The 12,599-nt window shown below is 44.5% G+C and overlaps 1 protein-coding gene across 2 annotated transcripts in view; it reads left to right on the forward strand.

The window, feature by feature from the left end:
• LOC146797804 (F-box only protein 27-like) overlaps positions 1 to 12,599 on the forward strand; it is a 377,425-nt gene that overhangs the window by 172,768 nt on the left and 192,058 nt on the right. For both annotated transcript variants that reach the window (XM_085624989.1, XM_085624988.1), the window contains exon 5: positions 12,397 to 12,535. In XM_085624989.1, coding sequence (XP_085481115.1) covers positions 12,397 to 12,535 — 139 coding nt within the window. The remainder of the gene's footprint in view (positions 1 to 12,396; positions 12,536 to 12,599) is intronic.

Consider the following 12,599-nt stretch of genomic DNA (forward strand, 5'->3'; position numbering starts at 1 on the left):
AATCTTTAGTTCTAATCATTATTGTTTGTGCTCGGCTGTGTATTGCTAGGGTATGGATTGACATACTTAGTCCGAAAATTACTGATTTTTGGTTATTATTGAGGGGGGTCTATGAAATGGAATTGGCATTAGCTAAAGCTAGGGGTTTACGGTCAAGGATTACATTTGGGAGGGTCTGGTCAAGTCTTCAGTGGGATTAACTAATTATTTAATCACTCAATTGTTATTGGTATTGATTGTTTGTTTATATCTGTAACCCTTCTTGATTGGTCTTGGTAAATACTTCCATGATGATTATTATCTGTACTTATTCTTTTATTACCCTCCTTTCTGTGCTATGTATGTTTTTCTTTCTGTACTTACTAATGGCTAAATAAAACTTTTTTTAAAAATAAAAAAAAGTAGAATATGGTGCGTCTCTTTCAACGGTCCAAACTTGCATTGATCCATGAGCTTTTGAGTACACACTTCGACTACAGGGTGCAACACAAAATTGAACAGGAGACGCACGTTTGGAACCCTACATTCATTATACCAAGTTAACATTTGAACACTCAGATGCCGTTTCAGATTACTTCATACCAAGCTCGACTTTCAGGCAGTTTGAGAACCTGTCATAACTGTACTTTGGAACTCTTCTAATATGGTGCCAACTCATCGGGGACATGACAACACTTGATGGGAATATCCTAATCCAAGATTTAGAAATAGGACTTGCAACAGTCACACATGATTTAAACAGAATGCCACGGTGAAAGCCGGCGGATATGAACAATCACTGCTAAACATGGAGTAAGCTCGATTACAACGGTTAACTTAAGATATGATTCTAGAGGTACATCCACGTGCAACTTACTTATTAACATATAAAAAGCCAATTCTTTAAAATACGAGAGGGTTCCTGCATGTGGAGGTGTACATCTGCATGTACTGAAGAACCAGGCTTTGTCAGGCCTGGCGGCGCAGGGTACGCCTGAAATCTTCTGTGTTCACCTTCCAAATTACAGAGACACGGAACACTCTGTTGACATAGGAACTTCAATTTATTTAGCTGCAGCTAGGTACAGTTGTCCTAGAAGTACATCAGTGGTAGGTTCTCTGGAGACTGCCACTTCAATCCGTGGCTCACAGTCTTTTGTAGCACTGGAATCCCCTAAAGCAACAACCCTCTTCATGTGCAATAAAAATACAAATCATCCACAAGAGCACATTCTTTGTACAAGATACCGGATAATGGGTAATAGAAATTCCTTCCCTAAGGTCATGTTTTCTACCCGACCCAATAGGTCAGGTGACATAGCCATTCCTTGGTTAAATTAATTTACGACAGGGCGCATTTGCGTGTCGAAGATGGTGATTCGTAAAACAGCTGTAGAGGCCGGAGAACGGTCACCAAGGGTCAATAGATGGTTATCTCGGGAATTGGTTGCTTCGAGCCGAGGCTCAGAATGACTTAGCTCGAGGAAACAGGAAAGATCGTGTAATATGTGCAACAGTATAGAATACGAAAGAAACGCTATAGAGGTTGAAGGTGCCTGAGTGAGGGCAACAGCGTAAAGGTGTTACTTGTAAAGATGGGGCCAAATTTAAATTTCCTCAGACCCTCCTTTTGCCATTACTCAGGCAAAGAACACAGAGGCTGTTGTTAATCTGAATCGACTTCAATGGCCATGAAATCTACAAGCTGTTGTTGTAACATTATCTTTGCGTCCTTTGCTTTCTGGGACACAGGATTTGGAAGACACAGGGTGGCGCAGAGCCCGCATATAGCGGGACCACATTGTAGGCAAAGGCAACATGAGAAGAGAATGGCTAAAGTCGCTCCGACAAAGGTAAGAATCTTCCATCCCCATATAGATAGTATTTCCCCAAACCATCCCATCAGAGACCAATTCCCTTCATCGTGGTGAACGGACTCAGCGATCTTATGTAGCTTAGAGATGGCTTGGTATACTGTAGGGGCGTGGTCTGGAATATAAATGAAACAGCTTGATCCGATCAATTTGCATACGCCCCCACGGTCAGCAAGAATAATATCCAATACCATTCTGTTCTGAAGCGTGACAAGGCGGTCAGCAACGAGTTCTGCAGTGAGATTACTCAAAGCTCCAGCTGTTTCATTGACAGTGGCTTCTACAACTCGAATTAGTTGCCTTATGTCTCTACTGTTGGCTATTGGGCCCCAGAATGGAAGGAGTCCTTTCAAGACATCCCCGGCTTCCTGTCCTGACGTATCCTGGTCAGATGCCACCCTTCTTTTCTGTAAATGATGCTTGGCATCAGCTATGTATTTAGGGGGCAACAACCAAGCGATATAACAAGTGCCTCTCCAGTTGCCAGGTAGAGAAGTGTAGGCCTTATTTCCACACACGAAGTATGTATTACGTGAGGGAACTATGCGAGGCCAGTCTGTCCCATTCAAGGTCACAATATGTTGGCATTTGCTTGTACCCTTATATTCTGACCCCCCTTTCCTAATACAGAATGGTGCTTGTCCGGGTACCACTAAAAAAGGTTTGTCCCTTTCGAGAGGTTTTATTGGAGGGCAGAAAATACAAGTCTGTAGATCTGGTTTGGCGATCAGCATATTCTGACTTCTCACTACTCGTCCCATATATCCTTTTTCTGTCCCGCCAACATAAGTGATACAGATGTACTCCCAAGCTCCTAACGTCTTGGGTATCACCATCTCCAGAAAATACCCAACTGGCACTCAGTTCCCACCATGCACTACAAGAACCATTAAATGAAAAAGGAAGGGTAATATACGGTATTCCAGTGTTCACTGAACTTGGCAGAAGACCACAAACCCAACAGTTTGTTGCATTAGTAGCCAATTGATGTTGGTGTAGCATAGAAACAAATGTGTTGTTACGGAATTCACCCCTTCTTGACTCAACATGAGGTGGTAGAGTGACGTGTATGCATTTCAACGGTAACTTTGGTAATAGGCTGCGCAAAAATTGCATGTAGTCCCCATCCTATGCAAGACAATATAATACACATTACAGTCCATATTATTAAGACTACTACAAAACGGTTACGCAATAATTTACAATGCTTCGTGTTCATTGTTTGTATTTTGTCCATTCTGTTTTTAACAGTCATTTCCATCTCTAAAGGTTGCCCGTGACGGGAGGTTGCTTCACTCAGCTGTGATTGTCTGTAGTTTTCTTTACTTTCCTACAAGTCCCACAGGCCTAGAGCCTCACCTTGGGTCACAATTCTGAGACTACAATCACGGCCCTGCAACATGTGGAAATCGGAATAAAGACAAAGTCAATGAGGCACTATTGAGGTATGTTTATTCAGTCTGGGCCTCAAATCGTACCTTCGGGAACCAGGTACAGTTTGTTCTTGGAAAAGGAGATGTGGTTCAGTAGTGTCCAATTTCAATGTCGGTGGTACAGTCGCTTGGAAGACCTCGCCGTCGTCTTTCTCCGATCTGGCAGAGTCTAGGTGTGCATCGCTAAACAGTTCAAATCTTGGTATTCTTTCACTTTCAGAATCGCCAATTGGGTTTCGAACCCACTGATCATAAGGCAAAGGTAGGGGCACTTTCTCGCAATGTACCCCATGTACCCAGTTCTTTTTGCCGACGACCTTTACTGCAGTACGCGTTGTTAGAAGTACTTGACGAGGTTCTCTCCAGCGAGGTTCCAAGTTCTTCGACCTCTGGAAGTTTTTAATACAGACCCAGTCTCCCGGCCGTATGGTATGACCAGGATCCGTTGAAGCCTGAGGCAAAAAATCTTGTACCTGTTGGTGAAGGACACGTAGCTTAGTGGTGAGTTCATGCAAATAATCAATTAACAATGGATGCTCTATCTCGGAGTATTTCTTGGGCCTTGGGAATCCCCAAACATTTGCCGGGCTTCCAAACACAACCTCTTAGGGACTAAGCCCCATACGAGAATGGGTGGTTGTTCTGGTAGATAAGAGAGCCAAGGGCAAGGCATCAGGCCAAGCCAGACCCGTGCTGGCTTGAATTTTTGCCAGCTTAAACTTGGGAGTGCCATTATAGCACTCCACCAAACCCGCTGACTGAGGATGGTTTGCTGCGTGGAACTTTTGCTTAATGCCAAGGCCTGCACATACTTTCTGCATGATCTGACCCACAAATTCACTCCCGTTGTCACTCCAAATAATTCTGGGTAACCCAAATCTCGGCAGAAACTCCTTTAAAAGGACTTTTGCCGTTGATAGAGCAGTATTATCTTTCAGGGGATAGGCCTCTACCCATCGGGAGAAGGTACATACCACAACAAGAACGTACTTCAGATTGTTACATCGTTCCATGTGAATGTAATCTATTTGCAACACCTCAAAAGGGTACGTTGGAGGAGCAAAGTGGCCTGCCGGTGTTGGTGTTCCCTTCCCCGGATTATGCATCAAACATACAATACAGTGCTTAACCAGATTGTCTCCGCATTTAGGTATCCCCACATTCTGCCACACTGGGGCCAGAAGTTTGCATATACCTTTTGCGCTGATGTGGGCTGGACCATGTGCCATGGTAACTACTGGTAGTACATAAGCATCTGGTAACAACCAGCGTTGATGTTCCGACAAGTCTGACCAGCACCCTGTCACATCCAACCTTCCCATACTTTCTTTCCACGTACTTAATTCTTTCTCTGTGGCTTCCGCCTGGATTATTTTCACACTGTCCACAGTATTCTCACACATCCCACCTTGTGCGACCCATCCAGCAGAGCCCACAACATACATGCGACTTGTGGTGTCCTTAGCTGTCTCTTTCGCTATCTGGTCTGCGAAAGCTTTTCCTTGACCTACATCATCAGTGATCTTCATATGTGCACTATTCACAATTCACAATTGCTATCTGAGTGGGCAAGGTAAGTGATTCAAGAAGGTCATTTACCAATTGGCCATGCTGTATCTTAGTGCCATGGGATGTGAGAAACCTTCTTTCCTTCCACAGGCGGCCAAAACTATGGGCCACTCCAAACGCATACTGACTATCAGTGAACACAGTCACCCTTTTTCCTTCAGCCAACACACAAGCTCTAGTCAGTGCTATCAATTCAGCTGCCTGGGCTGAATTATGCATAATACGCGCTGTTTCCACAACAGTGTACAAGGTAGTGACTGCATAGGCTGAGGTTGTTTCGCCATTGGGAAGCTTAAAACAAGAACCGTCCACCCATAGGGTCCCATCTGGGTCCGGGAGTGGAGTATCCTTTAAATCAACTCTGCCTCTTGTCTCTTCCTCCGTGCGGAGGAAACAATCATGTTGCTCCGGAGTATTATTGTCTACTGGAATTGGCAGCAATGTTGCCGGGTTCAGGACATTACATCGCTTAATGTGTATGTGGCTAGCCAAGAGTGTCAGTTCGTACCCCGAAAGGCGGGCACTCGTAAGGTGTTGCGTCTTTGTTCTGTTTAGGAGGGTGTCTACTGCATGTGGCACCATGACAATGAGGGTATTATCTAATACCAATCCGGCAGACTGGCGAATGGAAACTGCTGCTGCTGCTGTAGCCCTCAAACAGCTAGGTAACGCCTTGGCCACTGGATCTAGCGTGGCCGAAAAATAGGCACAGGGACGTTGCTTGTCCCCAAATCGTTGCGTTAAAACTGATAATGCGCAACCTTCTTTCTCATGAACATAGAGTGTGAAAGACTTACTGTAATCAGGAGTACCTAACACAGGAGCAGAGCACAAGGCAGTACGTAAATCAGTGAAACTTTTCTGACATTCCGCAGTCCATGGGAGAGGGTGCGGTGTATCTTTAAGAGTTAGTGCCAACAAGGGTTTTGCCAGAAGGGAAAAATTGGGGATCCATTGTCTACAATAAGAGGTAATACCTAAAAAGGCACGTACCTCTTTATGCGTACATGGAATAGGCATTTGAGCAATTGCTTGAATGCGTTCTGGGGTCAATCGCCGTCCCTCCTTTGACAAGTGTTGACCTAGATAGGTAACCTCTTGGCAACAATATTGCAATTTAGACGGTGAAACCTTGTGGTGGTGGTCAGATAAGTGGCTTAACAATGAAATAGTAGCCTTTTTACAAGTGTCCTCAGAATCTGCTGCAACTAACAGGTCATCCACATATTGAATGAGAGTGGCACCTGGTGGTAAAGGCATAGCGTCTAGCTGTGATTTTAATGCCTGACTGTAAATGGAGGGGCTCTCGCAATACCCTTGAGGAGCCCGTTTGAACCGGAAGCTTCGGCCTGCTAAGGAGAAGCCAAAAATATCCCTACTTTCCTCAGCAATGGGTATGCTGAAGAAGGCATTTTTGAGGTCAATGACAGAAAACCAGGAAGCTGAGGCAGGTATCATTGTCAATATGGCATTAATGTCCGGGACAACAGGGAATTGAGGCCCCACAATCTTGTTGACCTCTCTGAGAATCATCACAAAACGATAGACAGGTGGCTGTGAGGGGTCGGTTCGTTTAAAAACAGGCAGAACAGGGCTATTGCATACATTTCCCCTAGTCTCTTCAACCACACCATTTTGTACCAAATCATGAACTATAGTCAAAAGAGCCTTTTCGCCGTCACTGGAAATTTTATACTGTGGAATGCGAGGGAATTTAACATTGGGCTTAATGGTTACAATATAGGGCGGAATTTGTAAGAGGCCCACATCGTTGGGGCCGGTGGCCCAGAGGGTGGCGGGAAGAGACTGTAATTCAGGAGGGAGCTGGTCTTTAGACAAATACATCGGTGACGTCAATTTCTTACCTAGGGTAAGACGCACACCAGAAGGGGAACAGTGCAATGTTGCATGCAATCTCTTCAATAAATCCAAACCCAACAAATTTTCACCACAACCAGTTGTTAAAAGGAGCGGGGCCTCCAATTTGTAAGGACCTATTGAAATGGGAAGAGGGCGTGAAACTGGGTTTTGAACCTGGGCGCCAGAAAAACCTACAGAAACTTTCGTACAGCCAGACGAAGGTGCCCCAGGGAGTTTAGAGTGCATCATAGAGCTCTTTGTCGCACCAGTGTCTAATAGGAATGGCTCTGTAACACCTAGTGCTACCACATCAACATAAGGCCCGTTTTGGTCCACTGGAACTGAAACTACTCCCTTACTTTGTCCAAGGCTGTCCGAACTAGATTGGCAATTCTGGCTCTCATCCTCTGTATAGTAATCGTCATTGTAATAGTTGGTAGACTGAACATTGTGCTGATCAAAATAGTTTGTGGGGTTTTCAGGGGGCATGGAACGTTGGTTATTATGCGGTGAACCTCGTCCTCTACCCCTAGGTGCTGACTGATAACCACCCCTGCCTCGTGACCCAGGAATGCTGCTCGTACGCTGTAACAAAACCGGGCAATTATACTTTAAATGGCCTTCTTCTTTACAATAGGCGCATTGATTCTGGCCAGTGCGGGTCGGGGAACAAAAGGCCCAGGCCTCTGCAACTGTCTCTGAAATTGTGGAGGCGGCTGATATTCATGTTGGGCAGGGCGAGGAGGATAAGCTTGTTGCAAGAGAACTTTTGTTTTCAGCTCTTTCGTCTTTTTATCAAGTTTCTCTCTCTCCTCTTTATCCCTATTTTCACAATATTGAGCAGTGGCCAGTATCTGGGCAGAAGACGATACAACCCACGCACTTCCGGAATTCTTTAATTTATTAGATATTTCCGGAACCAAATTAGACACAAATTTATCTACAAACAGTCGTTGGCCACCTTCCGTGCTCATATCCTGACCACTATGATCGATAAACGTCTCCTCAAAACGAGTGAAGAAATCAGAGACATTTTCATCCGCTTTCTGCTTACAAGCTGCTAACTTATCCCAATTAACTCGCAGAGGGCATCATAGTTTTCAGTAAGGCAATTATCCTAGCTGGGAGTTCTGTAACTAAAGGTTCAGGTTTAGCACCACCCACTTGGAGTCTGTCCGCGGCAAGTATGGCAGCCCAATTACCCCCCAATTCCGCGGGATGGTCCTCCTTCCGAATTCTAGCCCATAATGGTTGTGGGACCACATTACCCATGAGCATGTCTATGTCGGCCAAATTCATAACACATGCCTCGACAGTTTGGGACAACTCTTTATAGTACCCAGCAGGATTTTTACGGGGGTCCGGTAAAGACTGTTTAAGAGCCAATAACTCAGAACGTTTCCAAGGAGCGTGCACCCACACACGTTGGAAGTGAGCAGGTATAAGAGGATTGAGCTGCGACCTCCTCTCTCCATACTGGGGGAACCTCCCTCATAGGATAGTGTTTTAATTTTCGCCTAACAGAGGAATCGCGTTATGGCAAAGACCGGCAAGCAAACCTCATTCTGAACGTGACAAGCGTCCCTACCGCATCCTCGACCTCAGCGCCCACAATCAGTCTTTTATCAAATTCGGCCTGAACATCTAGCAGGCCCTGGGGGACTGGTCCCAATCCCATATCTTCCCATTCTTGACCTAAAATGTTACACATAACATCAAAAACATATCTCTGCGTTGGTGCTTCCCACTGGTGAAAGGTAAGCATAATGTCCTGCAAATTATACTGGGAGCCATTCGTGACCCACCGTCGGACAAGGAGGTCTAACACTTCCCTTTCGTCTGGACCGGGGAGCTGACTACGAGTTTGCCTGCGAGGAAGAACGGGGGTCGTTTGCAGTGTCCCAAAGAGAGGGGACAAAAGGCCGGAAACGGTATCGATCATTCGCCTCCGAGCGGAGGGAGAATTCGTCATTAGGACAGGAGACATAATATTAGGCGGAGCAGGAGAGGGAGTAACATTTACGAAGGGAGCCGAAGGTAAGGGAGAGCTCGGTAATACCGGAAGAGGCTGTGATGGGGGTGCGGGAACCAATTGGGGAGCGACGGGTGGAACAACAGGTGGGGCAGGTACTAACAATAAGGGTGCATTCGCTCCCGGGGGAGGTGGTAGTACAGGAGGTACATTAGTCCCCTGCGCATAGGGCGGGGGTAGTCTCAACAGATGGGACATTAAGGGATCCTTCTCAGGGTCCACATTTTTCTCTGCAGGGGGAGTTGGCAACACTGGATAACATCTATCTACCGCCATACGATGTTGCCTATCCAAAACCTCAATCGCATGCTCGGTCTCGTCATTTTTAAATTGCTGAGCAGCTTGCAGAATAGTCATATTTCTCCTATCTTTTTTAGCTTGTTTTATTTCTTTCTGTTTGGCCTCCTTGCGCCATAAGCGAAAGGAGTCAAACATAGCCGGCCGGACTTTTCGTTTAAACAGTGTGTCTTCCAAATTGTCTAAGATATTGAGCTCATAACTGCCGTTCTGCGGCCACCGTAAAACACCATCTTTTCTAGTATAGCGAACCCACGCCTCATTAAAGGCTATGGGGCCAATACCATGTTTAGAGTATTCTTCATAAGTGGGAGTTCCGGCCGGAGGAATTGGACAAGAGTCCTCCAGTCGGGAATCCCTATCGCAACAAAAACCAAACCATTTTCCAAACTTATTGAAACCAGGCATCGTTAGCACACTAGTTTCTTTACAAACTTCAAGGGGATTAATTAGTCACTTTGTAGTACAAAAAAAACTGCACTCACCCCTCGGTTTCGGCTTTTGCAAAAGTCGAACAAAGACAAAACAAAGACAAAGGAGTGGCCATTATACTTAACTTAACCAGATGATTCCCACGCCAACAGAGGTCCGTTCTAATGTCTCGCCATACCAATACCAAGAGGGCCAAACCGTGGCGGCAGTCAGAGCAGCAGGTCTTCGCAGCCGTTGGAAGGGAGAAGCCACGCTGTAAAAACCTTCGGTCCACTTACGACATGCAGGGGTCGATCACGTGGTGCGCGTCCTCTGGAATTTCTCTGCGGGGCTCCTCACGATCCTCGGGCTGGACCCACGACCTCTGAAGCCGCCTCACAGAGGGCACCATTTGAAGAACCAGGATTTGTCTGGCCTGACGGCGCAGGGTACGCCTGGAATCTTCTGAGTTTGCCTTCCAAATTACAGAGACCAGGAACACTCTGTGGACATAGGAACTTCAATTTATTTAGCTGCAGCTAGGTACAGTTGTCCTAGAAGTACATCAGTGGTAGGTTCTCAGGAGACTGCCACTTCAATCCGTGGCTCACAATCTTTTGTAGCGCTGGAATCCCCTAAAGCAACAACCCACTTCATGTGCAATAAAAATACAAATCATCCACAAGAGCACATTCTTTGTACAAGATACCGGATAATGGGTAATAGAAATTCCTTCCCTAAGGTCATGTTTTCTACCCGACCCGATAGGTCAGGTGACATAGCCATTTCTTGGTTAAATTAATTTACGACAGGGCGCATTTGCGTGTCGAAGATGGTGATTCGTAAAACAGCTGTAGAGGCCGGAAAACGGTCACCAAGGGTCAATAGATGGTTATTTTGGGAATTGGTTGCTTCGAGCCGAGGCTCAGAATGGACTTAGCTCGAGAAAACAGGAAAGATCGTGTAATATGTACAACAGTATAGAATACGAAAGAAACGCTATAGAGGTTGAAGGTGCCTGAGTGAGGGCAACAGCGTAAAGATGTTACTTGTTAAGATGGGGCCGAATTTAAATTTCCTCAGTACTAATACAGAAGAGGGGAGTACCCACAGGTTTTCTGCTAAACAACAGTTCAGATATAGATCATGGAGGATAGCGAAAACACTGAATTTCTTTTGCACGTGTATTCAATAAGAACAGGGCATTACACAATATCTACATTTATTGAGTGAAAAAGTTGTGCAGAATACCCACAGGCCGTATTAAATATAACTAGTTATGAAAGCTGAATGTTTAGTTATGTTTACTGAGGAGACAGCAGTATGAATAGTGTGCTTTGTTTCTTTATCTTCAGAACATTATTTAACCCCCTGATGAATGACTTGAATCCACAGCCTGAAATCCATTGGGGATTTGTGATTCATATTTTGTGCACAATTTGGAGGAAGCAGAGTTCATGATTAACACATAAGAGATCTGTTACAATCAAGAAACAAATGTACATTGAAAATGGCATGGACCAAATTCCCTAGAAAACAGAATAAAGGTGAACAGATAAGAGAAACTTAGAATAAATTAAATAGTTAAATATATTGGTTAGCATGACATCTTAGAGGGTATAGACTCTGGTGATTCTTGGCAGATAAGATAGGCATATGTGGTCAGATTTAGGTGCCCACCTCAATTTGTTTTTTTGCCAAAGGGCAAACTAAGTATGGCAAAAACATAATCTGAGATTATTGATACGTAATGGACATTGCAACAATAGGGTTTTAACACCTCAGAGCTACACTTTTAAAGGCAGGGCACACAAATATTTTAAAGGCAGGAATGGGTTAAATCAACATCATTCAGGTACCCTGTAAGAGACTGGACATGCCTTGTGACTGTGCAGCATGGTTTGATAAACATTTCAAAGATTAAATCGTACACGAAAACAGCAAGAGCGCTGAGAGTTCTACAGCAGCTGCAACCTAAACCATTTTATGAGGCTAGAGTGGGGCAGTTTCTCTACAGATAAGGTTATCATTTTGAGGTACCAACCTTATTAGCATGCTCTGCAGGGATTTTGTCAGCAGTACTCCCAGCAGCTCCTACATAAGACAAGCTCCCTGCAAGAAGTCTGTGGCACACACAACCAAGATTCTACAAGATGGCTGTGACATATCAGGTCCAGTCACTATATTCCCCAGCAGAATCAGCGGGCAGACAAATCACCACTGAATAAAGACATTGGCAAACTCTGACTTTAGATTGATGGGTTCTAGATGTTTTATGAACGGTCACACTATAGAATACATCCAGGGACCTACACCTACTGCACTTCAAAGAAGTTCTTTTTCTATTTAAAAAATGGAGCAATAAAACAGGTACCTTATACCCAGTGAAATACCGTTTTTATTTCCATTTCTTCCTTGTCAAGAAGAAATCTGGCGAATTGAGACAGATCCTCGGCAGTTAAACAAGAAGTAATCATTTTGCATGGTAACGCAAGAAAGCTTTCCGCTCCTCAATCCGGAAGGTTTGACTTCCTGATCTCCAAGATTCTTCTACATTCTCATGCATGTCAGACAATGAGAGTGGACACCTGAAGTGGCTGGCCACCACTACTATTTAAGATCCTTCCATTGGATATTGATTCGCCTCCTTGAATTGTCTTTCACAAAATACATGGGCTTGGTGGCTGCATTTGTTTTCTTAGCGTATTATTTTCAAACTGAAAATGTTTCAACTAAAATGACTTGAGTTCCTGCATAAATGTAGAGATAATTAAAGTTTAAGAATGTATTTGTTTGACAGTTAGGATTTGTGGACCTCCCATTTATTGCCCAATCTCTGTAGTAAATTGAATAAAGTTCCTTTATTATAGCTTTCAGTACTTTCCTGACTTTTTGCACATTACAGAGAGCTGCTTTTAACACTCATCTACTTATTCCTAAGGTTTGCTCCACATCCAGAGTTTGGAGGCATGTACAAAATACATGTACAGCTAATGTCTACGGACCGAAGGCGAGTGATCGATGAGTTTGAAGAAGGTCCACACACACTTGCCAGAGAAAGTCATCGCAGATATCGTAAGGTATTTTGTATTACCTAAAAGGGTGCATCTCTCAAGAGTTGTAAGCAGCCAGGGAAGGAATCAA

This window comes from Triturus cristatus, chromosome 9 (assembly GCF_964204655.1).
Source record: "Triturus cristatus chromosome 9, aTriCri1.1, whole genome shotgun sequence".
In the NCBI taxonomy this organism is placed as follows: Eukaryota; Metazoa; Chordata; class Amphibia; order Caudata; family Salamandridae; genus Triturus; species Triturus cristatus.